Source organism: Mytilus trossulus, chromosome 7 (assembly GCF_036588685.1).
Source record: "Mytilus trossulus isolate FHL-02 chromosome 7, PNRI_Mtr1.1.1.hap1, whole genome shotgun sequence".
NCBI classification, from domain to species: domain Eukaryota; kingdom Metazoa; phylum Mollusca; class Bivalvia; order Mytilida; family Mytilidae; genus Mytilus; species Mytilus trossulus.
The window spans coordinates 77,788,680-77,808,530 of NC_086379.1; the positions used below are offsets into that span (position 1 = coordinate 77,788,680).

Consider the following 19,851-nt stretch of genomic DNA (forward strand, 5'->3'; position numbering starts at 1 on the left):
GCTTTTATTAACCCGATACTAGATACCAAAGATCATTTTGATATCTTGCGTACTTTTATCACCGATTAACTTTGAAAAACGGCAGAAGAAAAAGAATAATAATAATAATTAAAAACCAATTCTTCAGAGAACAATTGAAGGTCTTTCCACCTCGATAATTAGAATGAAATTTAGAGTAAAAGTTAGAAAGGGTCACTCCTTGTTGATGTAATTTAGTACCTCAACTGATATAGAAAAATAGGATTAAATATAGGTATATACAGAAGATTTAATTGTTTTATAATGAACAAAAGCAAATTTAAAGCAAAGGTCAAAATCTAGAACGTCAAGTTGACCTTTGACCTTGACCTCAATTTCAAGGTCATAGGTCAGTGATCTCAAATCAAAAGACCCAAGGTCAATCACTTGTATGGTTGTAGAGAAATATCGATTTCAAAAACAAAAGGGGAGAAAACTCCTTAAAGGGTTGACAAAACACTTCGACTCAAATGGGTTGAAGTTGCCTCTTGGTGTAAACAGTAATTAGGCAAACACATCGTATCATTAACTGTTACAGTTTCTTTTGAATAACGATAACAAGCAAAATTCTAAATTTTTAACATGACCTTGACCTTTGACCTTGACCTTAATTTCAAGGTCATGGGTCAGTGAACTCAAATTGGAAGGTCCGAGGTCAATCACTTGTATGGTTGTGGAGAAATAACGATTTCAAATACATAAGGGGAGAAAACTCCTATAAGGGTTAACCAAAACACTTCGACTGAATAAGTTGAAGTTGCGCCTTATTGTAAACAGTGATTTTGCAAACATATCATATCATCAACTGTTACAGTTTCTATTGAATAACGATAACAAGCAAAATTCAAAATTTATAACATGACCTTGACCTTTGACCTTGACCTCAATTTCCTTTATATGGACCAAGGACTTCATATCAAAAGACTGTAGGCCTCTACAAGTTATACTGTATGAATTAATCCAACATATCGTTTATTTTAAATTTTCAAAGGGAAATAACTCCCATAAGATGTCTTCTGATCACCCCAGTCAAAGTAAAACAAATCATTCTTTAGAGTATACGAACAATTTGGTGCAAACAGTTTGTAAAAATCTTATACGGTTTTTGAGATATAGCGATAACAAGAAAAAGGGGACGCGGGGAGATAACTCCTATAAGAATAAGTGTTCGGTCACACAGGGTGAGTTTTGAAACCTCCATTACTAAACAACATCATTGGCCAAACATCCATTCGATATGTTGTAAAACAAAAAAGCATCTCAGACGGCAGAAGAAAAAAAAAAAAAAAAAAAAAAAAAAAAAATAATCAGAAGAAAAACAATAGGTCTTTCCACGAAAAGTGGAAAGACCTAATAAACAAACGAAATACAGTAAGGTCTTTCCATTTAAGAAAGGAAAGACCTTAATAACAAGATTATTATCACAGTTCATGGAAATACCCAGACATGTATGGACGGATTACATCGGTTCTTACAAACATGGCAAGATATATTAACTACTGTTTAATGTTTATATATGTACATCATCAATCCTCAAAGTAAATTCTTACGATATCTTTCATCAATACTTACAGTGTGTTTATACTACGGCTTTTGATTTGACCTCGAACATATATTAAGAAAGATTTTTTTTTAATGTGTGTATGCCAACATGAATAGCATACATTTGTCTATATAATGTAAGCTTGATTTCTCTATTGTACACATTTTAAAATATCAAAATATCAAGTTGATATTTTAATAAATGTGATGTCATCAGGGTGTTAGTCAGTAAATCAAGTGTGGAACTATTTACCAACGTTTTATTTAGTCAGCGCTGTATTAAAAACAAGAATATCGTTTTTGGTTTGGTACGTATGTTGACAATCTGCTATGGATCGAGAAAACTGTTTTTAGTTGAGGTGGAACCAATATTTGATATAAGTGATTGTTTTGATGCTTTCTTTGCAGGCGGGACTGACTTTCTATCTTTTAAAGGAGTCGGTTTGTCTTCTTCCTCTGAGCCAACAGTGTTAATTTTCTTACAAATTACTATTATGCGATAGAACTGTAAAAAAAGAACAAGCACATTTTTGGCCGTAAAGAAAAGTATTCCGTAAGACAATACACCCTTAACAATTATTGAGTACAGTCTGACAACTAAAAACGGACCATCTTGTAAAAACATGGAAATACATAAGCTCCAAATTTCGACTTCAAATACTCTATCGCAGCAACTTGGCATTTTTTCCTTTTCTTCACCCTTTGGGGTATTTTCTGGGACCTCAGCTTCAAGGTCAGTCTCCCTTGCAACTATTTTACCACCGATATCCCTGGTTGAAGTTAATATCAAACAAAACTGAATCAAGCTCAATGACCAGACTCCTAATGTAGCATAGCTCAGGTATAAGTCTGACCTAATTTCAGGTTCTTCAAACACGACAAATAACTCCATGACGTCAGACGCTGATCCAATATAAACAAATAGCAATTGGGATAACTGATCACGTGTTATTCGTCCTCTAGGCAACATCCATCTTGCGAGAATGAATATGAATAACATAGCCTGTTCTAGCACGGATACCCAAGTGTCCGCATCAAGTTTAACTGGTAGTGTTACCTGTTAGCATAATAGAAGAAATATTAATTTAATTTAGCAACAGTAAAATCTGGACTTTGTTAAATTTTATTGGTTGTTAGTTGTTTAAGGTCCAGTGGCAATTAGTTCCTGCATGTTCAGGACGATTGTTGAGTGGACATAACAATTTAATTTTTGGTTTTCGTAATTGCTATTTTGATTGAAGCGAAACTGATGAGTATTATTTATGATTTTTTTTTTCTTGATATTTTTGCCTACTTGGTCGGTTTTTTTTGTCTCTTTCACACATTCCCCGACTCCATTTTCAATTTTGTTGTCAATATAATGAAATTGTATGCGACTGTGAGAGGTTGAGCTAACTATTTAACTAGGTTTAATCCACCATTTTATACATAAGGAAATAGCTGTACCAAATTATCAATGCCAGGAATATAACGGTGGATTTCCATTCGTTTGACGTGTTGAGCTTTTGATTTTTCCATTTGATAAGAGACTTTTAAATTTTCCTGGGAGTTGGATATTTTTGTTATTTTACTTTTAACTGTTCGTGGATTGATACGTAAATTAATTAAATGACTTTTGAAAATAATCAATACTGTGATTAATAGATGTAGTAATTCTCTAAATGTCATTATACACTGAAGATTGTGTTTTATGCCTCGGTCACACGTACATTTAATTCGAATTGAAGTCGAATCGAATGCGAATCGCGTTCACACACTCTTCTATTTTAATTCCAATTGATTCGAATTGGCTAATCCGAATTATCCAATTCGCATTAGAATGGCCGGTAAAGCGAGCTAAACGCGCATTGCAATTCGAATTAGAATTGACGTTTGGACGTAAAACGTTTCGAATGCGATTTAAACTTATTCGAATTAGTTATTGCGAATCGAATTCGAATTACGTGTGAACTCAGCATTATTACAAATAAGTGATTACTACAAGTATTTATTGTGTTTGTACACTTACTCCACTTATTGCAGATAGTGCCTCGTTTTGAGCATTTGTTATATTGACTGATTCACTGATTTCTGTAAATTTCTCAAGTCTGTCAATTTCAAGTATCCATATAGCTGGAACTGTCCCCGCTACGTAAAACAATATACACGGACTAAACCTAAAAGAAGAAGAAAAAAGAATAAATTTAGAATAACCAAACAAAGACTAATTCGTCAGTCTTATTTTGTGAAGCGTTTTCTTCATTTTTGTTTATCATTCGCAGGAGTTGCAAATGCTAAATTTTTTAATTCATATTTCAAAATCACGATGACTGTTTTAATCCATGAAACTTAGATATTTCCACATTCGTATTTGACACACATATATTTAATTAACAGTTATGAAGTATTGGGACATCACGAAGTTAATATCATTGGCGAGTTCAACAGATTTTAAACTTCTATTGAAAGTTAAAATATCCTGAAATAGAAGACTTCACGAAAAAAATGTCAGTAGTAACGTTGTCACGTATTTAGAAGTGTATAATAAAAACACATATTGATGTGACTGCAGACGACTGATACAAATATTTAATCTGTAAGATATTCCACCATGCCACCATACATCGTTGACTGTGTTATAATTCTAGGCTGATGCCGATGACAAATGTAGACCAATTCAAACGCGAAAAGTATAACGGCCTTATTTATGTACAAAAAATTAACTTAAGATAAAACATGTAACACATCAACAAACGGCAACCACTGAATAACAGGCTCCTGACTAAGGACAGACATATACATATATAGAATGTGGCGACGTTAAACATGTTAGCGGGATACCAACCATCCCTTCTAGGACAGTGGTGTAACAGACAACATAAGAACGAACTATAGAATAAGTTGAAAAAGGGTTAACTCATCAGATGGATACATATAGAAATACGTCGTACAAAAAACAGAGTGGACGTGGCCGGGTACTTGTATAGTAACATTGAGTGACTGTGAGAAAAAAACTAGGTATGTAGTATTTGCTTGCAAATCAGACATACATTTTTACGTTATAAGATAGCATCGTATGAACATACGGCAATGTATTGTATTTTTGAAAATAAGATTGACACGGACGATTGTCAACAATTTTTTTAAGTATTGACACATATTAATTAAATTATGAATAAAGAATCTTTTTGGATATAAATAAGTCTTAAGATTTGTTCAACGATACTGGAAAATAAGATAGGTCATGCAATGCTGTATTGTTGATGCACAGTTTTTTTTTTTATTGTAGTATAACAGCTCCTGACAATATATGTTTAATCTCATATATATTGTGTTGACAAACATATCATTTCAACAGGTAGGATTTGTCAATGTCAAATTATTTTTCTTTTAACTACAATATCATATGAGTTCTTTGTGTATTAAAAGTGCTAACTAAAACAGGTAGCTTTAATTGAATGCTTTATCCCGCACTTCGTTATTGATGATCAGAGTTATGTTGATTATTTTAATTTCAACATACATGACATGCATGTATCATGTACATGTACTATTTTATATCACGTGATATTAAGAAAAAAAGGCAATATTTTCCCTTGTTGGTCAAACATCTTGCAATAGTATTAAACCAGTTGACTTTTCTTCACTTTATACCAATATTCCCAATTCCAAACTAGAAGACATATAATTAAAAGAGTTGGTCTTGCTTTATTTCATAAAAAAAGAGTGCCTAAGTATTTTGTCTTAGGGAGGGGATTAATATTTTATATTCTTTTCACGAATATGCCTGACCGAATAAGACGTATTACCGGGTAAATAACTTGTATTATTATTTATACGCCTAATCAATGTACAAAAAGGGAACGAAAAAAATATGTACCACAGCAACAAACGAGTAGGTGTGGCCGGGTATTTGTACATCCCAACAACAAAAAGACCCTAAATACTGATCTGAGAGTACTTGCAGTTATTGATAGCTAGTTTATATCAAATATCAGCTAAAAAAAATCATGCTTATAAGACTAAAATATCTATCAGTACACATATCCAACATCCAATTGATTTAGCGTAAAACCGTCATTAAACAGAGAGCTAAAAGCATGACCTTGTGCAATGCCAAGATACAGGTATCGACAGACTGTAGATCCATGAATGTGCATATGTATAACAATAATAGTAAGTTTGCTTTTAATTTACTGATAAAACATATTTATACAATTTAAAACAATATTCAAAGATTTAATTACAGTGCTGAATTGGTAATATTATTAAAAGGATGGATAATTTACCAGGATCGTTTCTAAATTTCCGAGTATTGTAAATAACATCTCTGTAAAAATGTGGATGTCCTATCCCGTTCAAAATAAGTTTTCTGAGCTAAATCTGCATATTTATGGAATAATTAAGTAAATGTTTTAAGGAATTTGTGTTAACGAAATCTATTACTTAATAATTTACCAATAACATAGATTACGTTCGTTAAAATAATAATTTAAAAAAAAACCGCCACAACTAGCACGGGTACAGCGAACGTGTTGTGAGATATGACCACCGTAAGATGGTGCCAAAGAACATTATAATAAAAAAAAGACTATTATATCCATTAATTTGCCAACATTATGCGTAGCTCAATTTCATTTGCTCGTACAAAACCTTGGTCTCTGATTGGTATTTTTTATCTTGAATTTTTGTAAAGTCTTTAAATCCTATACCGAGATAATATTTCATAGAATTTATATAAATTAATAATTAACATATTATTATGGCCTTTTCCTGACTACCTTCTGTTTGTTTTTGAAAGTAGGGCGTGTTGCTACCTTTTCTTCAAACGAGGAAAGGTCAAAACTTAAATTTCCATTTCCTCATTTTCATGGGATGATCGTATTTTCTTCTACAGTATAATAACTTTAAATAGCTTTTAAAATAAACATTATACATCCTAATAGACTGCCATCGGAGCGTAATTCCATGACAGGTAATAAAATAGAGGGAAACTAATTTGTTGAAAAAAAGAAAAAAAGAAACTTTACAAATGATTCTGATTAAAGAATTTCACTCAGCGTTATTTGAATAGACGTTATCATTTAATATGAATTTCTTAAAGTTGATATATTACCAAAAAGTAAATCCATCAATTTACTTGTATATATATTAACAAAAAAGTTGATTTTGTGTGTGTGTGTGTGTTTTTTAATCAGACAGAAGTTAATTAATGTTAGATACAAAATCCTCTGTACTCATGTACATAAGAAACACGTACGGAGTTTCAAGTTTCCAAAGGCCAAATGACCCGTTGTTCTATGATTGTTCTCAACAGATATGCTCGAAACCAAAAGACCAGAACATTAAACACATTTGTGCAAGCCAAAAAAAAAAAAACATTATAAGAACACAAAAAGACTTAAATGGATATGATTTAAGTGTATGTAAAAAAAAATAGAATTTAAACAATTCAGGTGTCCATATTTCCAGTCTGAGGACAAGAAGAATAGCACTAAATATTATTAAGCTCAAAAGATAAATTTGTGAATTTTGTACATTGAGCTGATACATTTAGGAGAAAACCCTTATACTAGTTGTATATTGGTACGACATGATGAAGATCATGATTTGATACTATTGGTTAAAAATGAAAGCCAAAGGAATGATGATAGTCATCATCCTAATCTTTTTCGTTCTTTTTTCGTCCCTTTTCTTTTTTTTCAGGAAAGTTGAGTAATATTTATGTTGTTTATATTATGTAATGCATAAAATTGAGAATTAAAATGGTGTATGTGTCAAAGAGACAACAACCCGACCAAAGAGACATTAAATTAGTATTGATATATAATTGTATAATATTGTATTGTGGAGAAGACTTTATAAGTAGGTTTTACTTGTGTCTGATCCATTTTGCTTTGAGCAAGCAAATACAATATGTGTAAACTAATGGAGTTTGTATGATATGTATTACAAATGGCGATACTTTAATAAAATATTGAATCTATGTTGGTGCAAAACAAATGTTGACAAAAGGACGCAATAATTAATCAAAGTACTTAAACTTTTATTTGTTACATTGACTGTCGCAAGAAATGTAAATATTTTTTCACATTTATTGAAATTATCAAGGGTGGTATAGAAATGATAATTAAATTACCTACTTTTAGTTTTATCATTTGAGCTGAACATTACAAAACGTATCTATTTAAAGTAAATAATGTAAATGTATGTACTTTAATGGACGATCTTTTCGATAAAATACTGAACTTAGCTAGAGGTCACGAAACGGTTATGTGTAATTCAATTTCTTGTCATGAACGGTCAGACAGTGGTATTAGAACAAAATAGTGATCGAGTTGTCCAAGCACAGCAGTATAGAACAATATAGTGAGTGAGTCCTTAAGCACAGCTATATAAATAAACTTCTGAACTCTTGACCTTGACTCTCGTTTATCCATAGTGATTTGAGCAGAAACAAGCCAAAGAGCTGTAATAACGCTATTGCAAAATCAAATCTAGGAATTGAAGATCTATATCATTTGGAAAAAATGATTTCTTAATATCATGAATGGCAAAAAAAGGAAAAATGAGCAGTTGAAATTCACTGAGTACTTTTTTCGATTTGTTTCGGTGCTTGAGAGTATTATTAAGTGACCTTGAATAGTATACATAAAAATAGTCCAATTAAGTAGTAAAAGATTATTTCACAGCCGATTGGTTAAAGCATGTCATTTCTCAAGATATAAAAAGTTAAATGTCCAAAAGAAGGCGAATAATAAAGAAAAGAACCAAATGTCATGTTAGAATTATTTGTAATAATTATGATATGATATATTATCTAAACATCACATTTAGTCGAATGATCCAATTAGTTTATTTTAATAGCAGGGGTTGACCTTGGTCCAATTGCTTTTTTCCGTGTTGAGCTGATCACCAGGCTTAAGCTGAGCTGATCTTTGGTTTAATCTCTATAATATAAAGTCATATGTAACGAGCCCCTTGTAATCGTAATTGTGTCATTGAAGCAATGTATGCATATGTACTAAACTAAGTCCTTTGTGCACGCTTTTTTTTTAAATTCATTACAAATCCATAGCCTATAAATATATATATATTTTATATATGCACTAAACAAACACAAATGATGTTTTGGCATAGTTTAAGTTCTTATATCTCACCGATTGTTGCATAATCTACGAAAGTCACAACAAATCGTTGACATGTTCACAAATGTTCTAATCAAGAGTAGCTTCAACGGAAAAAAATCATTTAAATTAGATTTTAAAAAAATCAATTAAATTAGATTTTTAAAAAATCATTTAAATTAGATTTAAAAAAAAATCATTTAAATTGGATTTTAAAAAATCATTTGAATTAGATTTTTAAAAAATCTGATAGACTGTATTTTCTCTACGATATAAGTTACCAAGTATCGTAAGCTGAAAACTAACTGACGTTACATATAAAATACATTTTGCTTGTAATTGATAAAAAGGCCATGTTAAGATTTTTAAATCCTAAAATTATTTTAGATGGAATAATGGTATTTATTCGATTTATTCTTGTGGTATGAACGGTATTCTTTTCCGGTTACTTCGCAATTTGGCGAATCCATGGGAAGGGGAGGGGCTTGGAACCCCCTTTTTTGGCATACAGTTTGACCCCTTTATCCTAGGCATGGAACCATCCCTTTTGAAAATGACTGGATCCGACCCTCTGGTTCCTCCAACAAAAGAGTTTATATTCGTAAACAGTGTACCGAAATACAAACTTAATTCGTGGGGAGCGACATATCAGAAACAGGAGCGATGAGAGATAGGTTTTTAATAAGATTGACCGAAAGTTAAAGTATAAGTAATTACTATCCGGGCGGTGTTGCAATTTCATCTTTTGATAATCATCCTTATTTTATGCAGTGATGTGAAAGTAAGTATTGCATAGGACAATTGTTAGTATAAATAACAAATCAAGTTCTAAACTTTTAATTTGCCGTTACATATCGCGGGGTACAATGCTGCTTTGTAGATATTTTAATATGACAAACTAGCAAAACATAAATATTTACAATACATTTTATATCTCTGTGCTTCGTATCATAAAATATGTTGCGTCCCTTTAACTTCTGGTTGACTAATCAAAGACTTTGAATTCTAGGTACACTAAATATGTATATCTTACAGTGACTCCCGCAATGCAATTCTTTTTTCTCGTGAAAATGGAATGACATATTACATAAGTTTTCAACATTTTTCATGCAGATAATCAAAGCCATTGACTCAATGTAATTATACCACTGACATTTATCGCAATGAACTATTAATCAAACATTAAAGGTACGAATATGTCCTTTTTCGGAGCTTGATTTCAGAATTTCTCACGAGTGCCTTCTTACTAACGTTGAGATACATGTTTTCCTATCATTGGTGCTGGTCTCCTACCTTTTTCATTTGGATAATAATATCTCGCATTTCAGCGAGAGGAAGAAAAAAAACCTGGTATCAATGGTGAGTTTATTTTAGGAACGTAAAGATTTCAATACAAAATAAATTTAAAACAAAATACAAAAAAAAATGTTTAATTTTTGAATTTGAGATTCTAACAATCCACCCTCCTCCCCTTTTAATATAACTGCATCCCCATTGCAAAATTGGGTTTCTGTTGGAAGCGAGAAGTTAATCTGATTCCACTTGCATCAATTGCATATACAATGTTTTTCCCCCTCAATATCTCACTTCAGCTTGTAACCTGCTCACTATAGTTCGTAATGGGGGTATTATACAATCTAAAATCAAACGACCTTGTTGACCCGTTGGTTGACGGCGATCGGCCTTCTTTTTATAATAAGTGCACATTGTACGAACTCTTTCTTTAGACAGCGACCACGTTAAAACGAAAATGCGTGCATTTTAAAATTTTTTAAAACTATTGGACACTTCTTCTATCTGATCTTTTTCTTCTATTTCCTTCATGCTCTATTAAATTAAGGGGGCTCGCGGGTCTTAATCATTTTTTTAATTTACTATAGGATTTCGCTATATTTTTCTATAAAAGAACTTTATCTTATACTTAATAGAAAAATTTATGTACGCTCACAATCTGCCATCGAAAGAAGCATACATTTTTGTTAATGTCCTTTTTTTGTTGAACTAATAGGAGAAATAGAGGTAATATCGATATAAAAAAAGAACTAAATTACAGAATTCGCTTAAATTTTACAAGTATTTACTTTATGTACAGCTTATTCGAAAGCAACAAGAAAAGAATAAGTCACCAATGAGTTAAAAAAAAGATATTTCAATTTTAATGCCAAAAAATGGCATTTGTGCACCAAAGGGAGATAATTTGAAGCTTAATCAATGATATTTACAATTTTAAAAGTCACATAAAGGGCCAACACGAATTGATTTTTTGGAAAGATTTTTGTACCATATGATAAAGTAACAACTACTTAAGGTAATAAATGAAATTTGTAATGAAAAATAAATGTTTAATTTTTTTCTGAAAAATTTATACCCACGATCCTCCTTAATCATTATTAATATTTTCAAAGTTCCGGGTTATATCCGGTACAGCTACTAGTATTAAAAACCAACAAATCATTGGTCTGTTTAATGTGTAATCATGAGCTTCCTTTCATATTTTTTATTTATACTTATTCGAGCATACTAACTTTTGGTTACTTTCTGTGGGAAATATTATATTGCTACTAAGCAATATTAAGTGTTATATATTGTGTTATCTTTGGTAACTTGTGAAACAGATTTTTTTAATACTTTATAAAGAAAAAATTTGGACGCTTAAATATTCACTTCTCTTAAAGAATAAACATTGGTTGTTACGGACATTTTGATTTGTTTATTATTAATTGTTTTTTGGCTCTCAGTAATTGCGAGTCCTCTCAAATGGTATTTTCGTGGTTATTTGACCTGTTGACACAATTTGTAATGCATCTTTGTAATTTAATAAATTCTCATTTTGTGTTGAATATTTTCTCACTATTGTTTATATTTTTAAAACACCGTTGATAAGAACAATGTATGACCATATTTTTTTTCACTTCTGTTCTCTGACTGCGAATAACAAATTTCCAAATTTTGTAAAAAATGTTTATTTCGTACTACTAAAAACAAAGTTATTGTAGATAAAATTACCTGTATACGTTTTATTTAACGCCAGTTTGTCCCAGATTAGGAACACTGTTTCTTTTTTTCTGTTTTTTTGTTTTTTTGTTGTTTTTTTTATTAATATTGTATTTATATTGTGCCATAGATCAAACTTATTCGTTCATTGTGTGTTTACTTGTTTTAAATGTCTTTTTGATCGAGTTGAACCATTTCAAATGATATTTTATTGTGAGTCTTTCTGTGTTGTAATGTAACATTACTGTCTCAGACTAAGGTGAAGGTTGATGACTGTTAAAACGTTTACACCCGTTGCATGTTTATGCATCTCTCCTTATGCCCGCGTCACACTGTCCCGATTTTTACGCCGATGGCAACACGATTATGGAAATTTTCTAAATCGGGACTGATCGTATCCAGATCGGGCTATTCGTAGTGCCATCTTTAACCATCGTAGAACCATCGGCCACTTTGTCTAGCCTTCGGGGACAACTTCGGGAAGGGTTCTAAATTTTTTAACATGTTAAAAAATCCCCGAAGGTGCGTCCGATATTGAGGGTTCGTATTGAATTCGTATCACCATCCTGACCATCGTTATGGCACCGGGAATGCATCTTTGAACATCGTATTGCATTCGTGTTTCCATCGTTTCCATCGGGCAGTTTTGACATTACGATGTCTACACGAATGAATCACGAAGCTACCCGAAGGTCTTACGATGGCAACACGACTTCGTGAAGACCTCGTAATCCCGTCGTGTTGCCATCGAATAAAAGTACGAAGGCGACAAGATGGAAGTACCACGGCAATAAATCTAGCTAAATGTAAGTTTATTTTCGCGCTAAAATACATTTAAAGTGTCATGCGCGATATGCGACAGTTATGTCTAATACGACAGTTATAAGAAAGACGTTCACAAAACATAGAGCTCATATCATATGATTCTATGAGAACAAGAAAGACGACAGCGTTGTTTCTATTAATTCAAATGGAACAAGATGAGCAGTTATAACAGGCTCAGGATTTACTTTTACAAGTAAAATGTTATTTTTTTGTCAATTTTTCATATCAAGTAACATAATGAAAATCATAAACGCGCCTCGCACACCAACACTGATGTACACGTATATAGGGAAACACATTTTTTCTTCATTATTCTGATATTTTATGCATCGTCTGAGTTGTTGTCACACGAATGTTTACTCTATAACCATTTTTTTTTCTATATGTCATATTTTGCCGCATTTGTTGCTTTCCCCACATCCTTCCTTTTGTCTTTATTATTATGATATTTTCCTGGAAAGAGCAGCTCGTTTTTAATAAAAGGGATCAACGAACCCATAACCTTACCTTTAAGATAGATCAATAAACATGGGCATAATTATGGGTGAGTATTCAGACTAGTGCACACGTTTTACAGTTCAAACAAGGGCTTAGACAATGCCGAGCGTGGCATCCCCTCGTATGTATCATATTGGGAACAAATATGGACACTATATTTGTATATGACACATGCAGAAAATGGTAAATTGAATATGCATATTTTATACATAAACTATTTTTTTAGAAATCAACCAAAACATTCAGTAACTGGAAATACCTAAAGGATCAAAAACAAGTCCATCTACATGACCTTGACCTTTGGCCTTGAACGTAAGAAATGTCAGATCATTACAAGGAGGAACAATATACCAAATGCGGTTAAAATCTTTTGAAGCATATTGGTTTTAGAGTGTCCACAAGGGTGATACGGCGTTTTGCATTTGCGCCGATTATTTCTTTCATTTGCGCCTATTTTTGTTTTCATTTGCGCCTTTTTCATTACAGGTAAATTACAGGTGAAATGATATAAGAAGATGTGATATGAGTGTCAATGAGAGAACTCTCCATCCAAGTCATGTTATTTGTCATTTATCAGTATAGATCTCTTCCATTAGCCACTTGTACAAATGTAATGAATTATCAATCACAACATGTATATAACTGTTATTCCCTGCTCACCACTGGGAGGTGGAAGAAGGCCTACAAGATACATCTCCAGACTTTTTTCCTTCTTGACCGTATCCGTAGTTCTTTGGCATCTGTCTTTCGGACATCTGCCACACGGTTATGCTCGATCTGTGTTTTGACAATAGAATCCGTGGTAACTCTGGCTTTACACGATTTTATGGTACATTTATAAGTTCTGATATGTAGTTATGTTTAAGAACACTGACCTCCCGAAATGTATGGCCCTCGATGATTAAAGAATTGACTCCTCGGTCCGTTTCAGTGTGCAATATGTCAATCAAGTTACAACGAAGTTCCAGAACAAAATGAATCAAAATTAACTTAAACATGGAAGAAAAACAATTATAACCAGATTTTACCAATGGTATAGCACAGTACATGTACTACAAGTTTTAACTTACCTGTATAAAATCTAAATAGGAGCAAATATAAAATCGGCGCCAATGAAAGAATGAAAATTTTCAAAATCGGCGCAAATGTCATACGCCCGGGTGATATTGCCTTGTATTACAACTGCCACTGTGACCTTGTATCGTAAGCTGTACACAACGTCTTTTAGACATCGTATGGGTATCGCGCCATCATCGTAATCCATCGTGTTGCCTTCGTAATCCATCGTGTAGGCTTCGGTTGAGATATGAAGCTTAAATATCCGTCTTCGGTTAACCTTCGTATATGTTCATCTTTTACTATCGTATATAATTTTGGCACCATCGTATTGAATTCGTTATTCATCGTACTTGCTTCGGTCACTGTTTGGTATTTTAACGAGATCGGGACCAACTTCGTACGAACTTACAATTTTCGCATTCGGGTGTCCATCTTATATAAAAATCGGGACAGTGTGAACATGTTGTTCAGTGGTTTTCATTTGTTGTGGTTCTCAAAAGTGTCTCGTTTCTCGTTTTTTATATAGATTAGACCGTTTATTTTCCTGTTTGAATTGTTCTACACTATAGTCCTCTTGGTTTGGAGACCTTTATAGCTTGCTATTTATTGTGAGCAAAGGCTCTGCGTGAAGGACGTACGTTGACCTATAGCTATTAGCTTTTTTAACAATGTGACTTGGATGGATAGTTGTCTCATTGGCACTCATACCACATCTTCTGAATAAGGAGTTGATTGGCAAAATCAATAAAAATATTACCATTTTGTGTTGAATTGAGTTTAATAGGCTTGCAAATAGTGAACATGATATTAAGAACAAAGTTAACAACATCATAATACTCAATTATTACATTTTCATGCTTAAAACGCCATGTCCAACCTTCCATTTGTGTGCATAAGATTTCAATAAGCTGTGTCTAAATATTTGATGAGACTGTCATGAAATTGAGAGGGTTAGCGCATAAAACCAGGCTTAATCCACCATTTTCTACATTTGAAAATGCCTGTACCAATTCAGGAATATGACAGTTTTTGATGTGTTTTGTTATTTGATTTTGCCATGTGATTATGGACTTTCCGAATTGATTTTCCTCTACTGAGTTCGGTTTTTTTTTGTGATTTTGCCTTTTTTCATATTTTTTCCTCAAAACGTCCCAAAAATATCATTTGCGCTAATATTACAGGTAAACAGTATAAAAAAAATATAATTTTTCAATATAGACAGTTTTAATCAGTAATTAGTCGACATATTAAAATCATACAAGTATTAAATGTTAATACCTTGAATAAACGATACTAGTTCATGTAATGTTTGAATGAATCTTTATTGCACAAGCATAAACATGCTATGGCAAAATTAACAACATATATTACATAATATAAAACATGAATAGACACCAGAGAACAATAGTATAATACAATGACATACAAATGAAGTTATGAGACTATATTAGATCGAATATTCTATGCAGCTTTTACATAATTCAATGTTTTATTAAAGTCTCATCTCTCAACAAGTACAATCAATACATAATTTGATCGTAGGGGACTAACTAGAAGCTTGTAGTAAATTTAATAGTTTTATAGTATTAGTATAATGACAATAGTACTTTGGTAAACATTGTGAACGTACAGATCTATAAGCTGGACAAACAAGAACAAAATGGTATTCATCTTCAATAACACACACTTTACTGGGATTCATGGGAATTTGATTATAAACGACCATTTCAATCGACAATCGGTTCTTAATGAACACGCTGCTTTACAACATTCACATAAACGATTTTCTCTAAGAATATTATTATAACGGTCAACTTCAATTTTAACTTTAATGTTCCACTCCGTAACTTTGTTAACAGACTAACATTATTGCTATAAGACAGATATTTTCAATATATGAAAGTTAATTTCAATCTATCTAAAAATAAATACAGTTTACTACATTCCTGAATAGTTGCTGACCAATTCTACAAGTATTGTTCTTAAAACGAGTTTTAATGTTATTTATACAAATTGTGCTACATGTAGTATCTTGGGTTAGCCATAAATCATTTGAATCAAGATCATATAATATATCACGAATATTTGAGGCCCAGTTTACATAACCATTGATAGCATCGTCATACAAGAGTTTATACATATTGTATACAACTTTCGGTTTATTTGTAATAATATGTAACCAATATTTCAATATTTTTTTTTGTAAGTTCGCCATATAAAAATATGTTGGTACATTTCGACCCAATTTTAACACAAATTTACAAACGATTATGGATGAGTTCGATATCTTTAGCACGTTGGAAACCCCATATTTCTGATGCATAGCCTAAAATGGACCGACATACTGTCTAAAAGAAACATCTGTTCTTCTGGAGTGATAACGAATTGTTTGAGAGAGTTCATTAAAGATGACATGGCTCTAGATCCTTGTTGTGCTTAAACGTTTTAGAGTATGTAAAAACTTTCCGTTGTAATGTAATAATACAAAGATAGTAATAAAAGAGGATTTTACAAAGAATCAAATTAAAGAATGGAGTGTCTACTGGTCAATCCATTTCTAAATACCAATACTTTGGTTGTATCAGCGTTTACTACGATATTCCATTTATTGCAGTAAAGTAAAATATCAAGTAGGTGTTACAGAACAGTTGGTGTTTCTCCAAATAAAGCGGTGTCGTCAGCAAATAGTATTACATATATAAGGATTACATTCAAAGATATGACATATTCGTTTACACCAGTGGAAATATCTTGAATAATGTCATTTATAAAAAAAATTAAGAAAAGTAAGGGAGACAAGGGCTCGCCTTGTTTTACACCAATATGGTTGTCAAGAGCCTCTGATAGAACTCCACGTTAATGCACAGATGAATAAATAGAATTCACCATTGATACGAAATTACTGCTAACTCCAGGTTTGAGAAGATTGTATAAAAAAATTCTCCTGCCCACCTTATCAACACGCCCTTCGAAAGTCTACGAAACCACAATATAACTTTAATTTATGTTGAAGAGTATGTGAAATAATTCCATGCAGAGTAAATATAGCGTCAACAGTTGCTGCAATCCAAATTTGTTGCCTATTAAATAGTTTTCGTCCTGAGACCACGATAACAAACGGTCAGTTACAATACTAATGAACAACTTCGAAAGGATGCTTACTAATATTGTAGGTCTATGATAAATCGGATTCGTAAGATCACCACTTTTAGGCACAGTTATAATTAAGCATTCAGTCCAATTTTCTGGATATATTCCGATAGCAAAGATCGAGTTGAACAAAGTTTTTAAAATAGGTGCATGTAATGTTTAAAAGACTTTGATAAAACACAGTTCTGCTATAAATCAACGTTAAAAAATTGGCACAAATGCAATGCGCCCCATATCTATGCTTTGTGGCAATTTGCATCTCATTTGCGACAAAGAATTATTTCAATGCGTCAATGAGAAAGCAAATTCTATGTTCCCGAAAACAGAATTGTTAAGAGTCAGCCTATATAAAAACGGGCTGAAAAATACCCAAGAAAATTCATCAAGTAAGTGTATCTGTATCGTGGAGTAGAGAAAATTGTATAAAAAGTACATTTTATGAATTTCAGGTTCAGACGTTTTTCTTGCACGAAACATTGATTTCTTAAAGGTATAGCTATATCTATTTTGTCACAGAGAAAAAAACAGTTTTCGACCGAATGTATTTCAAACTGTAAACATGCATGGTTAGATAATATAAAATAAAAATGGTGGTAAATGTACCATTTTTTTTTTAAATTCAGACTAATTATAACTGTTTTATGATGAAGTAGGTTTTTCATACCATGCAATGGAAAACGATATCACAACGTCCTTAAAACCTACTTGTATCATGCTGGTGTTCTTAAATATAGTTTTGGGATTATTTGTTATACTTTAAATTCAATAAAACAAACTATGAAATGAGTTATTGTATAAGGCACGCATATTTCAACAAACGAGTGCAAATGTTCTTTTGCAAGGTAAAGGTTGGTCAGATCAGATTTAAAAATATCACTCAACCAATCAATCGTTTTCTATAACAGTTTCATTTAATAAAAACGTCGTATTTCAAATTATCAAAAGGAAAAATTTAAATTTAAAAAACATCGTAAAATTAAAAAAGTACCAACCTTTAATACGTTTTAACAAACATAAAGATATGCTTAATGTTGTGAAAAGACAAAAATGCGAAAAAATAACAAATTATAACTTCATATATTGTATGTGCCGAGATATCTGACGACAAAGCATCGCGAAATGAATCAAGTAGAACAAATCGAGAGACTGTAAATAAAAGACCTCAAAAGAATTCCGGGAAGAAAAGAGGGGAATACAAAAAGTGTTTATATGAATAGTTAATTCAAAATTTGATTTATATTGCAGGAAAACGTGCTGTATAAATTTGTGAATTGATGTATGTATTCGATAATGCGAACCAATGGCCAAAGGGAACAACTTGTACTTAAATAATTATGCAACTGGAAAACTGAAAATTTCTTAAAATGACTAATTATCAAAAGAAAAGTTAATTAATGTCTACTAAGACTATACCGATCACTTATAGTGTATTAGAAAATCCTTTCATTCCCCCTACCCCCTCCAACAAAATCAGAAAAATCACAAAGTTACATGTATATTAACTTATAAGAATATATTAAAACTTCTAATCTACGATGTTGCCTATATTTTCTAAAGACTTTCGATTATTTTCAGCGAATTAATTTTACTTTCATGTCTGTATCATTTGCAAACCATTTCCTAATATATGTTCAAAAATAATTTTATGAAATTTGCCCATGTTTTAAGGTAAAGAAGAAGGATGACAAGTGAATCGTTGAGCACAACTAAGATAATAAGCCTCCCTTGTCATCATGTTTTCTTTTCATTTTAGGTACAATGTCTAGACTTACGGCGAATGAACATATTTATAACGTTAAAACACAAAAACTAAGGAAAGAAGTGTATGTAAATCTGGGACCGTGTCATCGAAAGTGTTCGAAGATTTATCTTAAGATATATCTCAGTAAAAACATATAGATGTCTTATGATCTGTCTCAGACTGTACATCGAAGGTATCCTAGGATAATCTTAACAAAGATGTCCTATCGTAGTCCTAAGTGATATTTTCTCGTTGCCGTATAACGATACAATTATTTTAACAAGAATATACCAAAATAGTAGGAATTCTATATGTTATATTGGAAATCTTACTTACCATTTGGATTCTTGAGACTCTTTTTTTACTATTCTAAATATTCCTTCGGCCACCATAAACACATTGGTCAAGGCCATAAGCCAGTATAAATCATTATTTTTCACATCAGCAGCTCTCCATACTGCTAAAAAGCAATGGACCATTAAAATCACACGAACAGCTACAGCTGATATAATATTCCAAGTTTTTTTTAACATTGTTTTCTTGTTAAATTCTATCCATTTATAAATCCGAATACATAAATTATTGGGTTTTAACACAAAGTTAACACTAGGTTGGTTATAAACAGGATATATTTATATATACAGGTGGATGTTGTTATTTATAAGGTATTTAAATAGGGTCTATTGGACCGTGCGAAATTTCGTAAAATCGACATTTTTTATATTAAATTAATTATTTTGCCCTTTTAAATCAAATATTTATTGTCATGTATTTTGTTATAAACATGTTAAATGACATTCATATTAATATTAATGGTACATTCCAATTACTGCCATTTCTATAAATTTTTACCATTTTCTGGACAAGATGCAATCAAAAAATATTTCACTTAAACATAGTTATAAAGGTTATTAAGAT

General features: G+C 31.8%; 1 protein-coding gene across 1 annotated transcript; it reads right to left on the minus strand.

Moving 5' to 3' along the window:
* Positions 1-1,429: 1,429 nt before the first annotated feature.
* LOC134725887 (transmembrane protein 26-like) lies at positions 1,430-19,579 on the minus strand. Its single transcript, XM_063590148.1, has 3 exons — positions 19,270-19,579; positions 3,569-3,716; positions 1,430-2,617 (listed from the first exon to the last, which is right to left on the minus strand). Exons 1-3 carry the CDS (start codon positions 19,464-19,466, stop codon positions 1,889-1,891), a joined length of 1,074 nt encoding a protein of 357 aa, XP_063446218.1. The 5' UTR covers positions 19,467-19,579; the 3' UTR covers positions 1,430-1,888.
* Positions 19,580-19,851: the final 272 nt, after the last annotated feature.

What these genes read in the sequence shown, in the direction of transcription:
- LOC134725887 (XM_063590148.1), bottom strand. Translation starts at nt 19,466, where the DNA reads ATGTTAAAAAAAACTTGGAATATTATATCAGCTGTAGCTGTTCGTGTG. An exon ending in GAGTCTCAAGAATCCAAATG is followed by an intron (nt 3,717 to 19,269) that starts GTAAGTAAGATT and finishes TTCTTCTTTTAG; the next exon opens with GTTTAGTCCGTGTATATTGT. An exon ending in CACTATCTGCAATAAGTGGA is followed by an intron (nt 2,618 to 3,568) that starts GTAAGTGTACAA and finishes TTATGCTAACAG; the next exon opens with GTAACACTACCAGTTAAACT.